General features: G+C 41.2%; 1 protein-coding gene across 1 annotated transcript in view; it reads left to right on the top strand.

Moving 5' to 3' along the window:
* Window positions 1–6,676: 6,676 nt before the first annotated feature.
* PKD2 (polycystin 2, transient receptor potential cation channel) overlaps window positions 6,677–23,221 on the top strand; it is a 58,486-nt gene continuing 41,941 nt past the window's right edge. The window contains exons 1-2 of the mRNA XM_061164434.1: window positions 6,677–7,327; window positions 15,780–15,893. Of these exons, the coding sequence (XP_061020417.1) occupies window positions 6,727–7,327; window positions 15,780–15,893 (715 nt within the window). The 5' untranslated portion in view covers window positions 6,677–6,726. The remainder of the gene's footprint in view (window positions 7,328–15,779; window positions 15,894–23,221) is intronic.

Here is a 23,221-nt window from a genome sequence, read left to right as displayed (position 1 = left end):
AATATATAAAACTATGCTAGATGGATATAAAGCATATATTCTGGCAAGTCTGATAAATCTGGGAAAGTTGTAAACATCATCCACGTTGGCATTAAAAGGCTCTGGAAAAAATTCTGACATCCTTTTGGAAATTGAACTAGTGAAAACAGAGCTATATTCAAAATTTTTGAACAACTGCACCCAAATTGTAATAGTGAAGAAGTTTAAACTGGTGAAGAGAAAAGCTTCACACAATATTCCAAAGAGCTCTATTATTGATCCTATATTATTCAAAATTCTTTGACTATGGATAAAGACATATATATATATATATATATATATCTGCATCTGACAAAACTGGAATATATTAAGTTATAAAAATGTATTTTACAAAGTTCTTGAATAGCATGGCCACCCAAACATTATCACCAGTTCAATTTTGGTATTCTTCCAGTCTTCACATTATATATTTTTATGTATATATATTGTTGGCTTCTATTTTTCCCCTGGCATAAACATTTTGGCTGCCAACTTGTCTAGACTTACATCCCTACAACTCCAAATCTAGTGGGAAGAAAAGCTTTTCTTTTCCAAGAGCTTGGAAAAAAATTATGATGTCCTGATTTCCATTGGACAGAACCATCTCCCAAGCCTGTTCTTAAATACCATTCACAGGTGTCAAGGGGATGATATACTCTGGTTGGCCAAGCCTGAGACCCACACCCACCACTTGGGAGTTTAGTGATGGTGTCAGCCACATCTGAGGAGCTCATGGACTCAGAATGGGAGAGAGGGTGGCTCCCCAGGAAAATCTGATTACTGCTATAATAAGAAAGGGAACTGGCTGCTGGGCTGCTAAACTACAAATGAGCCAGGGTCTCTGCTCCCCAGGGGTTACATTCCTACTCAGAAAAACTACTGTGTTAATAGATAGTTTCAATATAAGGTGGTAAGTGTTCTGATAAAGGTTTGCAAGGTAGAGGGACAAGTAAATTCAAACAGCAAGGCCAGGATTGTGGCTAAAGAAGTTTCCAAAAGGAGATGATGCCTGACTCTAGATTCTTAAGTCTTTATCAGGTTAGAAGAGGGCTTGTGAGTGATGTAAAGATGTTTGTTTTTGGGGGGAGTGGGGTGGTAGGGAGGTCCAAGAGGGAGGGGACTTATGTATACCTATGGCTGATTCATGATGATGTATGGCAGAAACCATCACAATTTTGTAATTATCCTCCAGTTAAAAAAAAAATAAAAAATTTTTAAATGCTTGTTTTGTCTTTTTATTGAGGTATTGTTAATTTACAATATTACATTAGTGTCAGGTATAAATGGCATCCTTGACTGAGAAGACTTGATTCCCTTGAAGGCAGGAATCATATCTTTGCCTCCCCAGCATTCCATATGGTGCCTGATGACTAGTCTGTGTTTGATGAATTTATTAACATTCCCTCATTATGTCTTCAACAAAAACTCTGCAGTAATCTGTAAGGTTGATATTTAATCTCATTATTCAAAGTCAGAAACAGAGGGAGAGATTAGATCATCAAAATCACAGTGCCAACCAACAATGGTGCCATGGTAATCCCCCACAGAGGCAGGGACATATCCAAACCAAACTCCAGACATGAAGAATACCACAAATCCCAGCCTTGCATTAACAGAGCAGTAAAGTGAGAAATTGAATAAAGTAAACATTTTAGTATGCTTGGCAGTTCTTATAAAGCCCCAAACACCAAATTTTCTTCTAATGATTTCAGATGTCAAGTGATAAAAACTTATTTTAAAATGTTCTTGAATAAATAAGGACTGAGAAAAAAACTGAAAGGGAAATATGTTTGTTTGGGTGAGTTGCTAAGCAATCCCACACATGCCACAGACTCCTTTTGGATTTCCTTCTGAAGGTGGAATCTGTGGGACCGACGGTACTTTGGCTTGCGTCGGCTTCATTGGTTCACACTGGAAAATTAAAGCAAAACAGGAAACAAACAAGCAATTCTCATAGTACTGAAGTCAGAGGTGTGGAGAAAACTAAGTATTAAATTAAGCTAGACTATTTTGAAAGTTGCCTTTCAGATGGCTTCTGAGTGTCCTCAGTGGCACTAACATTAATAGGTGAGGTTTTATAAGTGTGTCCCCAGAAGAATCAACCACACAGATGAAATAAAACCAAATTGCATTCAGGCTATTTTATCTATTCCACACAGTATTTTAGGTCCTATAGATGCCTGAAATTTGTAATATGGCAATAGAACGTAGCAACCAGATGAAGATAAATATGAGTTGTGTATCTCATTTAATTTAATAAGGGATAACTTCTTAGAAAAACAGAGTTTTACAATGGGTACTAAAGGAAGAAATTCTTTGAGAAAAGAAATTTACAACCTCAAGGCCTGAAGGAAGAAATTCTGTGAGAAAAGAAATTTACAACCTCAAGGCCTGCTTGAGCAAAAGTTAGGGAGCTCTGAAGGGGCAAAACATGTCAAAGTAAAAGCAGAAAAAGAATATTAGTAAGCCAGAAAGAATCAATAAATATTTGAGCAGGAAACACATTCAACAGCTGGGGAAGGGTTTAAAAAGACTAAGATAGAAATTAGTACTGAAATTCCTGGAATGTAAGATTTAAAGATGGATCAAGTACTATCCAAGTTACACTACACAAATAATGCTGTACATTTTAAATAATCACATTTTTTTCAATGATTTGTGTTTCAAGTTTCAAGTAAACACACATCTAAGTTTGAATTATGTGTATGTGGACACATTTTCTATCAATCTGATCAATCCATCAATCTTTAGAGGACACGGGTATCATCTTAGAATATTTCAGATTATGTTTTAAATAGCTGACATTGTAAAAGGGGGTGTATGTATGTTATTATTATTAATTACAGAATAAAGTCTGTACTCCTTATCATGTGTCTAAGGCTTCTCATGATTCAGCTTGCCTACCTGCCCCTCCCACACCAGCCTGAGTAGTTTCTCCTCTCATTCCTCCCAAGTCGAAAATCTTCACTACTAACCTGATACTAAATTATATTCTCTTGTCTATTGTTATTTAGATTCAGTGTGTGTATCTCTCTAATGAGATTATAGCTCCCTGAAGGATCTGCCCAAATAGTATTTTGTTTCATATTTTCTAACTATATAGTTAGCACAGAATTTGAACCCACAAATATTCTCCTCCTTATGTCTCTGTACTCTAGGCCTGCTAGCAGAAAATATTAACAGGAAGAGCAAACAAAAAAATGAATAGGCAGAAACTTACTGTCTTCTAAACCTTGAACTCTGGAAAACCAAAATATCCTTGGGGGACAAATATCACAAAACTGAAAGCAGCATTTTGAGCTGGGAATGTGATAGCTTCATGTGGGCATAAGCTATTCCAAGGGACCTTGGAGCCCAGAGGAGAAATGGTGGTCTGCAAAAGTTAAAAAGAAATCTACATGAAGAATTAGGAACTCCCTGTCAGAGTCAGCAGTCTAGCTGTGCGGCTTAAATGATTGTATCTGACTAGATTCATTCATTCCCCCAACCAATCTGCAGGGAATACAAGCTCTTTAAGGGTGGGGCTTTTCACTCGTGTCATTGCTTGCACTCTCTCCTGGTGTTGTGCCTGGCACCTAGCAGGTACTCACTTAGTACTTGTTATGGAATCCTCTGTCCTGGTCATGGAGTGGTCATCCTCAAGAAGTTCACTCTCTGCCTAGCACAAAGATTTCCAAATATGCAATTATCACAGATGAAAATATTTATCATGAATAAGCTATAAGAGTGCATAATGTTTACACTTGAGCATTTACCCTGTGCCAGGCGGTGTTCCACATGCCCTTACATGTATAAATTCACCTAAGCTTCACAACAACCCTATGAGGTGAATATTATTATTATTTTCATATTCACAGACACAATAAGGTTAAGCCACATGCACAAGGTCACAGCTAGGACGCAGCAGAGCAGGAACTGAAGCAGGGTTCATAATTAGCACACTGTAGGCTCAAAGAGTTAGTCAGATTTAAGGACCACTGATGTTTCTTCTAGACCTGGATTGCAGATGATGGCACCACTGGTGATAACAAAGCAGTAGAAATACCGGGGAAATGTTTCATGAAACTCTAACCACTTGGAACATATCAGGACTTCTCAAATGTAGGGCGCTCCAGAATTCTTCAAGAAGATACAGAATTTTAGGCCTGAAATTCTGGAGCTTCTGAATCAATAAGGTTGCAGTGGGGACGTAGAATCTGTATTTTTAACAAAGCATCACACCAATGTCGATAATCATATTTAAAAAAATACTATACTAGACCTATTCAGACATGATTTAGCAGTTCAACAAGACCTATTCTACAGTAGAACACTTTGGTTGAGATTCTGCACTCTTTTTTCAGGCCTGGCTCTCCTCTGGCCAGATGTCTGTTGGGATTTCTTTGACTACTTGATCTGATAATGCTCTGCTGGGGGCACTGACATCTTTAGAAGCTCCTCAGATGACAGGCATCAGAGCCCTTACCTAAGACAATTATTTCTGGTTTATTTATCTATCTTCTCTTGATGTGGCTCAGATGGTAAAGAATCTGCCTGCAATGCAGGAGACCCGGGTTCAATGCCTAGGTCAGGAAAGATTCCCTGAAGAGGGTAATGGCTACCCACTCCAGTATTCTTGCCTGAATAATTCCATGGACAGAGGATCCTGGTGGGCTACAGTCCATGGGGTCACAAAGAGTCAGACATAATTAAGTGACTAACACGCTTTTCTTGAGGGCAGGGACTGTGTCATACTCTGCTCTACATGCTAGCTCCTAATTCAGCAAGAAATGTCTTCTAAAGGAATTGATGGGTGGCATGAGCCAGGTCAGTGATTCACATCCACCAGCCCTGCCCTTGAGAACATCACAGTTAAGTGAAGGATACAGATACCTGCAGATAAACTGCAGGATTAAGTGATAAAATGGCTGTGATTACCTAAATCCAAGTAGCATTTGATGAGGGCACAGGGAACCAGCAAAAGGTGCTGCATAGGTGGCTGTATGGGGTGGGAAACCATGCTAGAAGAGCAGGCAGGGAGCTTAAATGGGCTGAATTGTGTCCCCCTCAGAAATTCCTACATTGAAGTCAAACACCCTCCTCTCCCCCACCAGAGCACCTCAGAATGTGACTGTATTGGAAACCGGGTCTTTTTAACAGGTAATTAAGTAAAAAATGAGATCATTAGAATGGGCCCTCATCCAGGAATCTGACTGGTGTCCTCATAAGAAGAGGAAATTAGGACAGAGATGCACACAGAAGTAAGGGCATGTGAAAACTCAGGGAGAAGACAGCCACCTACAAGCCAAGGAGAGAGGCCTCAGAAGAAACCAGCCTTGTCAGCACCCTGATCTGAGACTTCTAACCTCCAGAATTGTGAGAAAATAAATGTCTGCTCTTTGAGACACCCAGTCTGTGGTACTTTGTTATGACAGCCCTAGCAAAAAATATAGGAGCAGATTGTGAAAATTTACTAAGTCAAACTACAGAAATTAAACGCTATCCTTTAAGCTGTCAGAAGCCTCGAGAGAGGTCTAAGCATCAAGGTGACATGAATAGGTTTGGTTCCAGAACATGATTTGGAAACAGTGGATATCAGGAAGTGGAGAAGGAAGGTGGAGTTGGCAGATCCATTGCTCCAATGAAGAATAAAACAAGTTCTAAGGGCCCTGGACAAAAATCATTGACAATGCGAATGGGTATCAGAGGTCCTATCAGAGAGATATTTGTGGGGCATAAGCAAGACAGTTTGGGGAAAATGAAGTGTAGGAGAAGAGTAGGTAGATGAGGATAACATGAAGAAGTGTAGTTTGGGGAGTTGAGGGATGCCTCAGATCGCAACCAGTGATACAGAAGGTGAAGCAGGCTTAAAGAAGAGGTGAAAAGATAATAAATGTCGTTTGGGATGAACGAAGTTTGAGACAACTGCAGAGCGTCTAGCTGGGTGTGTAGGATTCCACCAGTCACGGGCGGTGGGGTGGTGGGAAGGGGTCGGCGGACCTCACGCGGAGTACCACTCATTCAGGAGCCCCAAGACCATATCCTTGGGGTCCCCACAATGTGTGGAGAGAGAAGCCAACCAAAGAGCCCATCCAAAAAGCAGCAGAATCGGGGCGAGGAGGGCCGCCCTCCAAAGGCCAAGGAAGTCAGCGCTAGGAGTTTGTCGGTATTGGTAGTTTTCAAACGAAGGAAAGATTTTGCCCCTGCTGCGGACATCAGTTCAGGCTGGATCGCGTTTTTTCTCACTATCCCATAAAGTGGTTTACCTCTCTCCCGCACTTTGGTCAATCGAGGTAGAAGTGGCTGGCGGGTAACGGGCACCCAAGCATTATCTCAAGTCACGCAGGCAGTGACAGCTCCTGAAGCCCTTTGCCTGCGGGCAGGCAAGCGGGCGGGTCAGCGACTCCCACCCCGCCCGCGCCCTTCCACCCGCATGGAATGTGGGCGCCCGCGCCCGGGCTCCGGCTGCACTTGGAACTCCGGCCCGGACGCCGCTCCCCGAGCGCGCCGGCCGCGGGGGCGGCCTCCTCGCGCCTCCCCCTGCAGCGCGCCGCGGCCGCTGGGCGAGGCGAGGCGAGGCGAGGGGGAGGCGGGCCGAGGGGGCGGGAGAGGGACGCGGGACCGCGGGGAGGTCGGGGGCGGGCCGCGGGAAGAAAGGAACATGGCTCCTACGGCAGGCGGCGCCGAGGACGGCGCGCGGGGAGGGCGCCCCGGGCACCAGTGACCGTGATGGTGAACTCCAGCCGCGTGCAGCCGCAGCAGCCCGGGGACGCCAAGCGGTCGCCGGCCCCTCGAGCGCCGGGCCCCGGGCGGCTGATGGCGGGCGGCGCGACGGCCGGCGCCGGCCTCGCTGCCCCGGGCGGCCTCCGCGAGCAGAGGGGCCTGGAGATCGAGATGGAGCGCATCCGGCAGGCGGCCGCGCGGGACCCCCCGGCCGGAGCTTCGGCCTCCCCGTCTCCTCCGCTCTCGTCGTGCTCGCGGCAGGCGTGGAGCCGCGACAACCCGGGCTTCGAGGCCGAGGAGGAAGAGGAGGAAGAGGAGGTGGAGGGAGAAGAAGGGGGAATGGTGGTGGAGATGGACGTCGAGTGGCGCCCCGGCAGCAGGAGGTCGGCCTCCTCCTCGGCCGTGAGCTCCGCGGGCGCCCGAGGCCGGGGGCTGGGGGGCTACCACGGTGCGGGCCATCCGAGCGGGAGGCTGCGTCCGCGAGAGGACCAGGGCCCGCCGAGTCCCAGCCCCGCCGGCGGCGGGGACCCGCTGCATCGCCACCTCCCCCTGGACGGGCAGCATCCCCGAGTGGCCTGGGCCGAGAGACTCGTTCGCGGGCTGCGAGGTAAGAGCGCGACCCTCAGCGGCTGACGCACAAACCAGAACTGCGGGCGCTGTGGGAGCCATCCCCGCGGAGGGCAGCTCTCCCGGGCTCCAGCTCGCATCCCCTGGGCGTCCCCGCCTCCCTTGGAAGCGTCTTCCCCACCTCTGCTAATTCTGGTCTATTTCCGGTACCTAGCGCCGAATTCCACGGCGCCCTTGTTGGTGCAAATGTATTGGATACCTCCTTCTAAAAGAAAATTTGTCAGCTTATGTTTGCCTTTGGAAATAAGTTGAAAGTCGTATTAGAGTGAAGAGGGTACATCTGAAGATTTTTATCTTGTGGGGGAAAGATATTCTAAGGCTGCTAATGGTGGTTGCAACTGCATATTTGCTAATTTCACGAAATAAAAACGAAAATTCTCTGCTAGCACCCATGGTCCTCCACTGGCCTGGATGCCCTGTTGCCCCTTATCCCGTTCTGGAAAGGGTAAGCAACGCAGTGTCCCGGTTATGGGAGGGGTGTCATTGTGTAGTCACTGATGTTGTTTTGGTGATGTCTGTGGTTGTTTAGGGGAGAGGGAGCTGTTGAGAACACTACGAATAGAATAAAATGCTTAGGAAAACAGTTATTTGGCCATTTCTAATTCTAGGCATTTTTTTCCCTAAACAGTTGCAAAGTAAATGTTAACATTGTTTGAAAAACTTGAAAGTATGTTTTTTAAATAACTAAATTAATGTTCTTTGACATTCCAATGAAACAGTGAAGTCATCAGATACCAGCTGTGTGGAAATATGTCAGAGTTCGGTGAACCCAGCTCTCCAAAAGGCAGAAAAGGAATTTTCAAAAATTGCCAGTGCCTTTTAAGAGGACACACATTTTCCAGGAGCAGATGGGATCCTGTTTTTGCAAAGTTTTGTCAGAGGCATCCTTGGAAAAGAGTTGCATTCGATCTTACCATCCAAATGATTTTAATCTCTGCTTTTAAGAGTTTTTTCCATTCTCAGTCTTTTGAAATTCCCCCTTCCCTTCCGTTCCTGTCAGTTTTGAAAATGTTGCACAAAAAACTATCCAGGTATTTTCATAGCAACATGATTAACAACACCAAGTCAGGCTTATACCCGAATCCCAGTTCTACCACACGTTGACTGAATGACCTTTAGCAAACTGCTTAATTGCTCTGATCTCCAATTTTTGAATTTTGTTTTAAAAAAGAGATAATCATAATACTTAGCTCTTAACATGGGAGAATTAAATGAGATGAGACATAAAATATGTAGCAATGTTGTTGTGATTGCTTCACAAGAAGAAATTAAATCGTGGATTCTAAAAGTGTACCTTTTGGTGCTCTTACATAGTGATTGTACTAGTTTAATTGATTCAGAGCGTGGTGGGGACCAAAAGATCCTTTTTAGTCACCTGTGTGAGAAGATTAGTAAGAAAAAACTGATTAGTACTTTTTTAAGGTTCCAAATTGTATTCAAAGTTTATTTTGTTGAATATTTTTGAACTATATTCAAAGTTTATATCACTTTGTATTAACTGTGCTTTTTAAAATCTTCACTGAAATGAGAGGTTTCTTATAAGTTAATAAGTAATGGAAAGTCATGATTCTTTTAACTCAGCTTAAGTATTTAATAACACATTTCATATTGTCTGAAAAGGCTCAATAATTGAATATAATTAAGTGAAATATGTGAGTGCATTTATAAGTTTATTTCTTTTAGAGAAAAGTTTCAGAAAATTTACAGTGAATAAAGTAATAGTAAAATTTCTGGTCCAGCCTTATCAGTGGTTGATAAGATCTCCTAACCTTATCAGTTAGGAGAGTAGAATCATGAGAATCTTTTTTTATAGAAAATTTTACAAATAAATTTTAATTCTTTGTGAAGGAATATGATTGATATCCTGTCACTTATTAAATAACCTTTGTTAGATAATCAGTAGTACCTACTGTGAAAATAGACTGCTAGTTGCCACAGAAAAAAAAAAAAAAAAAAGAACTAAAATAACACATCACCATTTACCTATGGACAGAAACCCAGAAATGTGAAATGAGTAACCGTGAATGAGTTGTGATATTTTTTTCCCTCATGGGCTATTGTTATTGTTGTTTAGTTGCTAAGTCATGTCTGACTCTTGTGACCCTGTGGACTAGCCCGCCAGGCTCCTCTGTCCGTGGGTTTTCCCAGGCAAGAATACTGGAGTGGGTTGTCATTTCCTTCTCCAGGGAATCTTCCCGACCCAGGGATCAAACCTGAGTCTCCTGCATTGGCAGGCAGATTCTTTACCACTGAGCTATCAGGGATCAAACCCCCGTCTTGGGATACAATGATAGAAATCTTTAGTGCATTATATTAGTGCCCAGAGTCAGAAGAGAGAGAGTGACTTGGAATTTCTAAAGATAGGAGCCAAACTCAAGTTTGGCGTTTTCAGGCGCTCCCCTGGAGGTCTCACATCAGACTTCCTAGCCTTAGTCTGTCATTTATAAAATGGAAGAGTTGAACCTAATCTTCAAGGTCCCTTCTAGCTTCAGCATGTTGTTTAATGACACGAATCTGAGTTGGAAAACAAATTATCATTTCTCCTTGGACACTGAATAGATCTGTTCTCTTAGCAGGAGTAAGAAGGCAAAGAAGAAGTTTGAGGCCTAATTATGGAAAGCATTGTGTCTAACCAAGGAATTAAGAAATTACCTCTAAATATTAGGAAGCAGTTGAAAGTTTTTGAGCAAGAGCAGAACATGCCGAAAGGGAATATGAGTCAGGCCTGGTGTTGTGCAGGAGAGCTTACAGAGGGAGGTAGGGAGGCAGGAGACCAGGTAGGGGGCAGCCAGTGAAGGGGAGATTGGTGACCTGGACCAGAGGCAAAAAAAAAGAAGGCTGAAAGATTGAAAGACTTCTCCAAGCTTAAAAACATCTCCAACCCAATGATCTTGTTTACTTTTTTCTTAGCAAACACTTTTTAATGCAAAGATAAAATTTGAGATTCTATATGAGTTATCAGATTTTCTGAATTTCCAAAGTTGAATGTGTTTTATGGATGTATCAGTTTATTAAAGTCATTTTCTGTTTACTGTTTCAGACAAATGTCATCACTGTCCACGTCCAGAACTTTTTCATCATCCCAAACAAGCCTGCCCATTAAATACTAACTCCCAGCTCCCCTCCTGTTCCCTGCCCTGCAGCCTCTCTGTCTTGATGAATTTTCCTGTTCTAGGTACCTCATATTAGTGGAATCATACAGTACTTTCACATCTGGCTTATTTCACTTAGCGTAATGTTTTTAACGTTTACGTATGCTGTAGCATGTATCTGAACTTCATTTGTTTTGATAACTGAATAGTATCCCCTTGTATGTATACACTACATTTTGTTTATCCACTCATCAGTTGATGAACATTTGGGTTGTTTCTACCTTTTGGCTATTATGACTTTCCCTTTATTTTTAATCCAACCCTCACTCCATAATTTCTTCCTTTTTACCTTTTTATTTGCACTATAATTGTGAACAAATGAGACTTTGTATTTTCATTGTGAAGGGATTTTGTTTGAGGGAGGGCTGCTACTCTGTGGGGTATGATAAGACTCTGCTAGTAACAGAATTTGTGCAGGCAACAAACATTTATGGAGCATCTCCTTTGTGGTAGGTAGTAGGGATACAGAGATGAATAATATAAGATCCCAACTCCCAAGGAGTTTAGAGTTTAGTAGGGGGATCACAGGTGTAAGTAAATAATTGCAGTGCCAGGTCCCAGATATGGCAGGTACCCAAAGAAGAGAAGACCAGTTCTATCTGGGGAGGTTAGAAGTAAAACTTGAATTACGTTTTGAAGAATTCAGTGCGGGGAGTTGGGAAGGGAAGAATAGCAGAAGTAAAACCAAGATGGCCAGTACCTCACTGGTATTAATACTTTTTCCTATAGACAGAGACAGTGAGGGCTTCAAGCAGGGGGCTGATACAGTCACATGCCAACCTGAAGATGATTCTAGCAAGGATGTAGAGAATGGGGTGTGAAGGGGAACAGGTTAAGAAAAGGTGACAAAGGCTGCAGCCAAGGATTGTGAGCTGGGATGGAAGAAAGCTAGATTAAAGAGAGGCAGAAACCATCAGAATTGTGGACCAGCCCCATGTGAGGGTTATGAAAAGAGCCTATTCTAGAATGAAACCTATGTTTCTGACTTGGTACCGTTAACCCACCTATTTAGCCACAGGGAAAACAGTTTTCTAGACAAAAGGAAAAAAGAGAGACATCTCGGTTTGGGGCATGTGAGTGTGAGTTGTCTGTGGAATATGCGTGTAATCTGTGACACATTCCTGTCTTCACCTCAGGAGGAGGCTGCCTAAGAATTGGAGACTCAAAAGTCAGTATCATTTAAAGTAGCAACTGACTGTTCTATAGAAAATGGACCAATAATAAAAAGTCACTTCCCTTTCTGAAGATCTCCGAGCAATTCAAATGACTATTAGGAAGGATTGTATTCATCTTTCTAGCAAGGTCCACATGTGTCCAAGCACAAAAATGGAATTCTTTTATGACATGAATCCAATGAGAATTCGGTCAGGCTATTCACAGTGACTTCAAAGTCTATATGGATTTGGGTCTTCACACCAACTTAGCATCAGAAGTAGGATGTCTCACAAATTTGAACCTATTTCTGAAACCATAAATGGGCCTCTTCCAACCACTCTAAATGCTGTACATATATAAAATTTCTTATTCCCAGAGCAACCACAGAGAGGTACTCTTATCCCATTTCCAAATGAGGAAGTGAAGGCTCATGGTTTGAGGTAAGGTCTCATAGCTCCTAAGGGCTGATTCTTCATTTAAACACAGCTCAGACTCCAGATGGAGAAGGCACGGGCAACCCACTCCAGTACTCTTGCCTAGAAAATCCCAGGGACGGAGGAGCCTGGTGGGCTGCCGTCTATGGGGTTGCACAATCGAACACGGCTGATGCGACTTAGCAGCAGCAGCAGACTCCAGACCCCCCACCACACCTTGTCATGATCAAGGTGTCCTGAGGGGTTATTGCATTTCAGATGAGACAGGGTTAATGTGAGGCAAAAGATCCACACTGAATCTTTTTACCATAGTACTGAGAGATGTTATATTAACAAGATGAGATGATATGATCACTGCAATTAGTTTCAAAATAATTGAGGAGGACTTCCTTGGCAGTCCAGTGGTTAAGGCCCAGCCAGTGCTTACAATGAAAGGGGCGTGGGTTCAATCCCTAGTCGGGGAACTAAGGACCCACATGCCCTGTGGCATGAGCAAAACAAATACAAAGAAACAAAAAAAATTGAGGAGTCGGTGAGGGTTTTGAATAATCAAGGTTAGTGTGGAGTTGATGGTAATTGTTAAAGCTGGGTGAGGAATACCTGAGAGTTCATTATATTGTTCTCTCTGTGGTACTTTTTATAAATTGCAAAATAAAAAGGGCTTAGAAGCATTTGGGCTTCCCTGATAGCTCAGTTGATAAAGAATACGCCTGCAATGCAGGAGACTCCGGTTCGATTCCTGGGTCAGGAAGATCCTCTGGAGAAGGGACAGGCTACCCTCTCCAGTGTTCTTGGGCTTCCCTTATGGCTCAGCTCGTAAAGAATCCACCTGAAATGCAGGAGACCTGGGTTTGACCCCTGGTTTAGGAAGAGCCCCTGGAAAAGGGAAAGGCTACCCACTCCAGTATTCTGACCTGGAGAATTCCATGGACTGTATAGTCCATGGGGTTGCAAAGAGTCAGATATGACTGAGCGACTTTCACTTAGAAGCTAAGTGAATAAAAGAGTTGCAAAATGGCATTTTTTTCAAAATCTTTTTGTTGGCTGTGCCACACAGCCTTTGGGATCTTAGTCCTCCAACCAGGGATCAAACCCATGACCCTTGCATTGGAAGCCCGTAGTTTTTTGTTTTTTTTTTTTTAAGATTTTTTGGTAGACTTTTTTTTTTTTTTTTACGTCTTTTATTGAATTTGTTACAATATTGCTTCTGTTTTATGTTTTTTGACTGCAAGGCAGGTAGGATCCTAGCTCCCCGACCAGGGATCAAACCTACATCCCCTGCATTAGAAGGCAAAGTCCTAACCACTGGACCACCAGGGAAGCCCCATCAAAGTCAGTTATGTTGGAGACTTTTTTGGTGTTTTGGATTATTCATCTCAGAATTCCCCCATATGCATATTAATAGGGAACACTATTTAGGTAATGTGCTCTGACTTTGGGCTCTGGCATTGACTAAGCAAGCACCTTCTCACACAGGAAGGAAATTGCATATTGCCCCGTGTCCTCTTAGATCATATTCTGCTAACAGATGGAGACACGTTATCTATAGAACGTGAGTGCCTTCAGGCACTCCCTCCACAGCTGGGACAATGATGGGAAAAGACAAGAGTTACTTTTGAAGAATGCTGCCATTTTGGACAGCTACCCTTAACCATTCCTATTGTATCATTCCTGCTAAACATGGGAAGTAGTTGGCTGTAGGACAGCTATTTTTTCCATTTGTAGTTGTAGCCATTTCTCACCCATCAAGATGTGAGGGGGTCCCTGTATCCGAAGACTGACCCTACATATACCCCCAGTGGGGAAACTCTGAAATTTTTATAGCAATACATATTTGAGGAGTTAGCTGTAGTAATTTAGAAAAAGCAAATGCATAGAAATACACTTTTATAGAATATAAATAAAAGGGCTTGTTTCGTTTTTTTTTTGAAATGTTTCCTTCAAGGGCTAGAATTAAATTACCATTGACCATTACAAATTTAGCTTAAAGAAAATTTGATAGGAGTTTGGTTTTTCTATTTATAGGTCAAGCAAAACCATTTGTAAATATTAAGAACTATGACTTTTCCTTAGTGCATAATTGTTTATAAACCATGGGAAAGAGTGAACTCACTGACCAAGTGAAGCAAGGCAGCCGTCTCTCCTGATGGTCAAGGGACTAGCAATTTCCGCTTAGGTGTATATTTTAGGCCTGGCCTCCAAAAGAAATACACCCAAAGAAATGGTGTGGTCGTGTCCAGGGCTACTGAGCCTAATATTTGGCTGCCTCTGTGTTATTCTGAGTTGTAATTTTCCATGTCATCCAAATTTGTAATAATTCTTTAATATGATAGAGCTTCAGCGAACAAACATTCTACTTGCTGCATTTCTTCTGAGTGAGTAATTCCCTGACAACTACCAGATCTTGGCAGAAGCAAACCTTGTCATAAGTTATGCTCCACTTTCGGCGTGGTGAAACCTGGGACGCGTAACACAGTGTCTTTGAAGGCAGATGCTGATTTTTCCAAAAGAAGTTTGGGAGAGAAAAAGAGAAGGAAATGAAATACCCCAATTTAGGAGGAGAACTAATGTATGATTATAAGACTTAAAAAGTACATAAACACTAGCGATGAAGTCATTTCTTCCAAGTGCAAGACCATATACCATTTCCCCCCGTTCTCTGTGGCTTGATTGTGGCGTCAGTGGCTATGTGAGTTTCCATGAGGAAAGGGTTAAAATCTGTATACTCAAGTGGGAGGCAATTTGCCATTAACAGCCGAGTTAATCTAACAAAAAGGATGGAGAGGTTTGTCTTTTTTGGAAAATGCTAAGGCTCTTCCAAGTAACCAGTAATGTGACTTGACCACACTCTTCACTAGCGGGGGTTTGGACGGCCACCATGTCTGTCTGCTGGCCGCGTCCAAAACTGCGGGATCGCACTCCAGCCAGCTCACCAAGGCTTATGTCATCTTTGCTCAGCCGGCCCAACACTTTTTCCATCTGCTAAAAGTGGAGCACGGTTGCTGATTTTACTCTTTCTCCAAAGAGAGAGAGAAGGCGGATGAGTTGTTGCTTTTAATTCAAAAATCATATGCTACTTGAAATTTTAAAAATCTGTTCAACTAAGCATGTTTAGTGTAATCAGTCAGCATTGAATTTCTTAAAGGGCAAAAATGGGTACAGAGCAGAGATTTTACACCAGTATGTTAGAATATTGATAGATGTTTCCACAATGAAGTGATGCTTCAACCAGGACTTCTTTTTATCAGAGGTGACCTAAAATGTATCATTTACAATGCAGTTACTTAAGAGGATAATTAATTTAGTAGTACGAAAGTTCCTCCTGCATATAGGAAGAGCTGATGTGTATGCATAATTATTTAACCTCCTCTCATAGTCTGCCCAAATTTCCTCTTCTCTTTCTAATTTTTTACTAAGATATTTTCTAATGAGATTGGGAGCTTAGATGGTGATCAGACTGTTGCCTTGTGTTTTGCACATCTTGTGGGGGTGAGACAGTGGAGACTTATGTGTTCCCAAATTAAAGGTACTTCTACTAAAACCATTTCTCAGTTGTTTTTAGAGCATGCTTAAAAAAAAAAAAAATCAGGAGAACCTCCCTTAAAGTACACTATTTTTTATGTGTTTTTTTCTTTCGCCATTCATGAGATTTTTGAAAAATAAAATGACATCTTTTATTATTATTTTAAAGGTCTCTGGGGAACAAGACTCATGGAGGAAAGCAGCACTGACCGAGAGAAATACCTTAAGAGTGTTTTACGGGAACTGGCCACATACCTCCTTTTTCTCATTGTCTTGTGCATCTGTAAGTAGAACATTTCCTTCCAATAGAGGAAAAGTTTTCAAAATAATTGACCTGTCAAAATCATGACTGAAAGGAACTAGGGATGCACCTAAACAGTTACTTCAGAAGTCCTCTTCTCTGTTATTAATTCTAGTTTAGAATTTGGTAAAGTTCTCATCTCTCCTCAGATAAACATTGCTCAAATTTTGGCATTATCTGATTGGCCACTTCATTATCAGTTGTGACCATTTTCACTATGACATGCACGGAGCAGACGCCAAGATTCCCAGACATCAAGAAACCAAGTAAAAGGACTTTTGTATTAGATGTTTTAGCAACAGTTATAGTGTCAGTATCATTACATCAGTTAGTGTAAAGTCTATGTAGGAATTAAGTAGAGTATGTAGTTTAACTTTCAGAAAATACATATAGTGTCACCTAATACTGCTTTTATGGTTCTATGTATTTAGAAGTCCCCTTTTTCTGGATTTGGATGTGTTGTGTGAATGCCTTCATTCTCATTCTTTCTTCCAAATCTTCAGTAATTGTGGCTTTTCACTCTACTGGAAACTTAACTGCAGACTCATCTCCTTCTTTCAATACATACCCACATCCTCGGAGAACTGGGGAGGGATGCCTTAGCTAGAAACATGTCTTTGAAACCATGTGCCTCAAAATCCAGAAAGTCACGGGTAATGGATTACCTCTGAATCAAAGGATGTTGGATGATAGAGTGTTGTCCTGTCCCATATAAAACCCTTTATGAGAACAGAGAGGAAACAGGTTTATGACCAACAGGCCCTCTTGCCATATTCCTCAGGGAAAGGAGTTTGTTCTTACAGTGTCCACTAAGAAATGCTTAAAAACCGACACCACCTTTGGAAAGTGTTCCCTTCTTTGTAAATGGACAGAGTTAGGATTTAATCAATACTTTAATAATGCCATTCTTATTATATTAAAATTGACCACCTTGAATTTAACTGAGTACTAAAAGCTTACTTAAAAAATGGTTTGTTTTTTTTTTTTTACTAGATTTATAAAAAGATGTGTAAGTTGAACATAAAAGATTAAGAAAACATTTAAGTTTTGATATTTATAATTTTAAGAAATTAAATATTGACTTATTTAACATCCCCACACTGGTTTTTATTACTACTAGTAAGCTTTTAATGAGCTTCAACAGAGCATGACTTCGTCTTACACTTTTGGAGACTTTGCCTATCTGAATGGGAACTTAAAGGGGAAGAAAAAGTTAGTTAAGCTAAAAAGTGTATATGTATGAGGGGCTTCCCTGGTGGTTCAGTGGTAAAGAATCCACCTGAAATGCAGGAGACACGGGTTCGATCCCTGGGTCAAGAAGATCCCCTGGAGAAGGAAATGGCAACCCACTCCAGTATTCTCACCTGGGACATCCCATGGATAGAGGAGTCTGGTGGGCTAGAGTCCATGGGGTCACAAGAACGTTGGACACAACTTAGCAACTAAACAACAACATATATGTATGAACAACATCCATCTTCTTGCTTTTTTCTACCTAATTATCTGAAAATTTCTGTTATTTGTTTAGGAAAAAATCTTTCATTACTTTTGAAAAAACATGTTATCTAGCAGTGCTGAAAATCTAGAAATGATCTATTCAGTTCTTTAAAGGTTATAAAGCAAGAGATGGGATATTTTGAACTTTTATGTTCTATGCTGTTAGAATAAATACTAAAGTCAAGTTTGCTTCCCCTGTAGAAATGGTGCTTAAATATTAAACTGTGTTGTTTTTGTCCAGTCACTCAGTCATGTCCAACTCTTTGCAACCCCATGGATTGCAGCATGCCAGGCTTGTCTGTCCTTCACCATCTGCCAGAGCTTGCTCAGACTCATGTCCATTGAGTCGGTGATGCCATCCAACCACCTTGTCCTCTTGTCATCCCCTTCTCCTCTTGCCTTCAATCTTTCCCAGCATCAGGGTCTTTTCTAATGTGTTGACTCTTTGCATAAGGTGGCCAAAGTATTGGAGCTTCAGCTTCAACATCAGTCCTTCCAATGAATATTCAGGGCTGATTTCCTTTAGGATTGACTGGTTTGATCTTGCAATCCAAGGACTCTCAGGAGTCTTTTCTAATACCACAGTTCCAAAGCATCAATTCTTTGGTGCTTAGCTTTCTTTATGGTCCAACTCTCACATCCGTACATCACTACTGGAAAAACCATAGCTTTGGCTAGACAGACATTTGTGGGCAAAGTAAAGTCTCTGCTTTTTAATATGCTGTCTAGGTTTGTCATAACTTTTCTTCCAAGGAACAAGTGTCTTTTAATTTCATGGCTGCAGTCACCATCTGCCATAATTTTGGAGCCCAAGAAAATAAAGTCTCTCACTGTTTTCATTGTTTCCCCATCTATTTGCCATGAAGTGATGGAACCAGATGCCATGATCTTAGTTTGCTGAATGTTAAGCTTTCAGCCAACTTTTTCACTCTCCACTTTCACTCTCATCAAGAGGCTCTTTAGTTCTTCTTCACTTTCTAGCCATAAGGGTGGTGTTATCTGCATATCTGAGGTTATTGATATTTCTCCCAGCAATCTTGATTCCAGCTGTGCTTCCTCCAGCCCAGCATTTCGCGTGATGTACTCTGCATGTAAGTTAAATAAGCAGGGTGACAATATACAGCTTGACGCACTCCTTTCCCAATTTCGAGCCAGTCTGTTGTTTCATGTCTGGTCTAACTGTTGCTTCTTGACCTGTATACAGGTTTCTCAGGAAGCAGGTAAGGTGGTCTGGTATTCCCATCTCTTGAAGAGTTTCCACAGTTGTTGTGATCCACACAGTCAAAGGCTTTAGCATAGTCAGTAAAGCAGAAGTAGATGTTTTTCTGGAACTCTCTTGTTTTTTCTATGATCCAACAGATATTGGCAGTTTGATGTCTGGTTCCTCTGCCTTTTCAAAATCCAGCTTGAACATCTGGGAGTTCTCAGTTCATGTACTGTTGAAGCCTAGCTTGGATAATTTTGAGCATTATTTTGCTAGCATGTGAAATGAGTACAATTGTGAGGTAATCTGCACATTCTTTGGCATTGCCCTTTCTTGGGATTGAAATGAAAACAGACCTTTTCCAGTCCTGTGTCCACTGCTGAGTTTTCCAAATTTGTTGGCATGTTGAGTGCAGCACTTTAACAGTGTCATCTTTTAGGATTTGAAATAGCTCAGCTGGAATTGCTTCACCTCCACTAGCTTTGTTCATCACTATGCTTCCTAAGGCCCACTTGACTTTGCCTTCCAAGATATCTGGCTCTAGGTTAATGATCACAGCTCATGGTTATCTGGGTCATTAAGATCTTTTTTTTGTATAGTTCTTCTATTTATTCTTGCTACCTTTTCTTAATATCATCTGCTTCTGTTAGGTTCATATTGTTTCTGTCCTTTATTGTGCCCATCTTTGCATGAAATGTTCCCTTGGTATCTCTGATTTTCTTGAAGGGATCTCTAGTCTTTCCCATTCTGTTGTTTTCCTCTGTTTCTTTGCACTGATCACTGACGAAGGCTTTATCTCTCCTTGCTGTTCTTTGGAACTCTGCATTCAGATGGGAATATCTTTCCTTTTCTACTTTGCCTTTCACTTCTCTTCTTTTCCCAGCTATTTGTAAGGCCTCCTCAGGCAACCATTTTGCCTTTTTGCATTTCTTTTTCTTGGGGATGGTTTTGATCACCACCTCCTGTACAATGTCATGAACCTCTGTCCATAGTTCTTCAGGCACTCTGTCTGTCAGATCTAATCCCTTGAATCTATGTGTCACTTCCACTGTATAATTATAAGGGATTTGCATTATGTCATACCTGAATGGCCTAATGGTTTTTCCTACTTTCTTCAATTTAAGTATGAATTTTGCAATAAGTAGTTCATGTCTGAGCTACAGTCAGCTCCCAGTCTTGTTTTTGCTGACTGTATAGAGCTTCTCCATCTTTGGCTGCAAAGAATATTATCAATCTGATTTTGATATTGACAGTGTGGTGATGTCCAGGTGTAGAGTCGTCCCTTGTGTTATTGGAAGAGGATGTTTGCTATGACCAGTATGTTCTTTTGGCAAAACTCTGTTAGCCTTTGCCCTGCTTCATTTTGTACTCCAAGGCCAAACTTGCCCGTTACTTTAGGTATCTCTTGGACAAGGAGGCCTGGCATGCTGTGGTTCATGGGGTCGCAAAGAGTCGGATACGACTGAGCGACCGAACTGAACTGAACTGAACTGACTTCCTACTGTGCTTTCCAAATACTAAACTATAGTGGCCTTAAAGTTCAACAGGTAGATTAGAATCATTATTATTATTGTTGTTTTTTTCAAGCATGACACATATTCATACACATATGTTATGCAAAATACAAAAATTTGTATAAGCAAGTCTAAAATTTCAGTGTTCCCCAATTGCCTGAACATCAGAATCACTGAGAGAATTTTTTTTTATATAATTATAGCATGCCCAGATCTGCTAAGTCAAAGCCTTCCAGTTGTGGCTCAGAGAAGTGAGTTTTCAGATACACTGACAAGGTTTGGGAACTAGGCCAGATAAATAAACTAAATAGCTAGCTAGCGTTTTAGGAAACAAGCTTGTCGTATAACTAACTTGTCATTTCTTGTTTATTTTAGAATTTTTATGCTTTTTATTCATTTTCATACTCATCACATTTTTTTCTTATATCAGCTACCTTTTATTTATATCAAAGTTTTATTTTTACATCAAAGTTTATTATTTTTAGTTTTTTTATTTTTACATCAAAGTTTATTGTAGAATCTCTGGGTAAGAGGGAATTTTGGCAGTCATGGATCAAGCCTCCTCTGAATGGTAAAATTCCCTCCTCTGCCTGGCAACATCTTTCCTAAAAGGTCAGTCATCCTGCCTCTGACTGAGCAAGAGTTCCAGATTAAGGAATTGACTCCTTTGAAATAGTTCATTTCATTTTTCTATGACTGTGTTGGAAAGTTTGGAAAGTTCTTCCTTATGCGAAGCCAAAGTCCATCCTTATCTAACTTCCCCTCTTAGTTCTGCTCTCCAAGCCCACCTAATACCAAGGACTTTTTCCTTGTCTCTCCTTCAGCCCATCAGAAGTTTGGAGACAGACATTCTATCTCCTCCAAGTCTGCTCTAAGTTAAACCTTTCCAGTTCTGTTAACTATTGATCATGTGATTGGGGACATGCTTTTAAACAACCCACGTGATAGAAATTCCCTCCAGTTTATCATAGTCTTTGAATGTACAGCAGGAGCCTCACCACGAAAGAGTGGAGACGTGCGGCCATGGGCATTCTCATCCAAATACTACACAGCAGTCTGTGCATCCCACCATTGCCTGACTCTTCGGATACATCATTCCTTAGTCTCTTCACCACAAACTATAAAGCACTGTGTCCCCTAGCTAGTATTTGAGTATTTTTCCTGGAATGTAGTGAAGGCCTTCCCTTTCAGCTCTGTTCAATTTTAGCTCATTAGGATCTGCTCATTCCAATCTGTTGAAATTATCTTGGATCTAGATTCATCCATCTCATGTATCAGTTAGCCCTCTCAGCTTTACAGCATCAACAGAGTTGATATTATCCAAGTCCTTATCCTAGTAAATTAATAAATCAAAAAGGTTTGGTCTAAGAACATCAGTCCATTAGTCAAAGCTTTTTGGGTGGAGTTCACTGAATTATATTATCCTCTAGCTCAGACTGCTCATGAAATAAGATAAGAAAGATTTTTTTCAAATGCTTACCTGAGAAGCATTACTCAGAAGAACATTACCGTTCTTCTGATCTGTTAGCCAGTCTATCCGCTGTTGACCAATTTAAAAAGGAAGTGAGGATAAGTAGGCATGATTTACTCCAAGCAGAGCATTACTGGCTCCTAGTGATTGAGTCGTTTCCCTTTTGTTCAAAATCATGTTTTTAATTACCAGTTTTAAAACCTTACCAGCAATATCAATATCAAAAGACTACTACTAATATCCATCTCTTTACTCTGTGGGTAAATAAGATAAGTACTTATCCTTGTGCCTTGCATATTGGAAGCCCTTTATATGAGGTTGATAGGGTTCGAGAAGGCAGCCTAAATGGTAGGAAATGTGATTCTTCGGCATCACAGAGATCTAGGTTCAAGTCCCACCACTTACACACTAGGTGAACCTGAGCAAGTTATTTAACCTTTCTGAGCCTTTGTTTTCTCATCTGTAGAGTACTTATCTTGAAAGATTCTTGTTTTAAAAGTGGCAATTAGGAGTAATACACAAAAAGATCTGGGATGCTGTCTGTCATTTATTATATTAATAATAGTAAATAAGAGCAAGATTTGTCCCAAAGATTGTTGACAACGGCTGACTTCTCTCATCAGTAGATTCTACAGAACTGTAGGTTCTAATAGATTGAACATTCATTTGGAGCAGTTAAGTGCCCATAAAGAGCTTATTTTCCACCTTAGCAGTGTTGGTTCTAGCCTCTGTGGCTTTAAAATCAGTCTGATTAACCAAGAGGATAGGAATACCATGGAAATACCAAGTATTCCCACTTTCCCTGTAATTTAGGTTTTATTCTTACATGAAACCTAAGACTCCTATGAATTGGTCATCAAAGTACTTCCTTATATATATGCTGTTGTTCACTCCCTAAATTGTGTCTGACTCTTTGTGACCCAATGGATTGCAGCCTGCCAGGCTTCCCTGTCTTTCATTATTTCCCAGAGTTTACTCAAGCTCATGTCTGCTGAGTCGATGATACAATCTAATCACCCCATCCTCTGCCTCCCCCTTCTCCTTTTGCCTTCAATCTTTCCCAGCATCAGGGTCTTTTCCAGTGAGTTGGCTCTTTGCATTAGGTGGCCAAGACTTGGAGCTTCACTTTAGCATCAATCCTTCAAATTGTTCAAATCTCTTATGTTTAAACATAATAACAGAAATCACACAAGAAGTTGAGTCAACATCATAGAAATTAATAATTTCTATATGTCAAAGGAACAGACAGAATTAAAAGCCAGGAAACAGTTGTAAAGAATACTTACAAGAAATATAACAAAGGATTAACATTTTAACATGTTTCAGTTCAGTTCAGTTCAGTCGCTCAGTCGTGTCCGACTCTTTGCGACCCCATCAATCACTGAGAAAAACACTAAGATTACACTAAATATTTTGCAGAATAGAAAATAAAACCTATTTCACAGAGTAGAAAGTATAAACAATTAGTTTGGGAAAGTCTTTAATCTTAACTCTCTAGTAGCTAAAGAAGTAATGAAAATGGAGAGAGAAACAGCACATCATAATCCAGTATGCTATGTCCTAGGATGGGCTTCCCAGGTGGTGCTAGTGGTAAAGAAGCTGCCTGCCAATGCAGGAAACACAA

The sequence above is a fragment of the Dama dama genome, chromosome 17 (assembly GCF_033118175.1).
Source record: "Dama dama isolate Ldn47 chromosome 17, ASM3311817v1, whole genome shotgun sequence".
Taxonomy (NCBI): domain Eukaryota; kingdom Metazoa; phylum Chordata; class Mammalia; order Artiodactyla; family Cervidae; genus Dama; species Dama dama.
The sequence above is the reverse complement of the archived record's forward strand: the minus strand, read 5'-3'. Positions and strand labels throughout refer to the sequence as shown.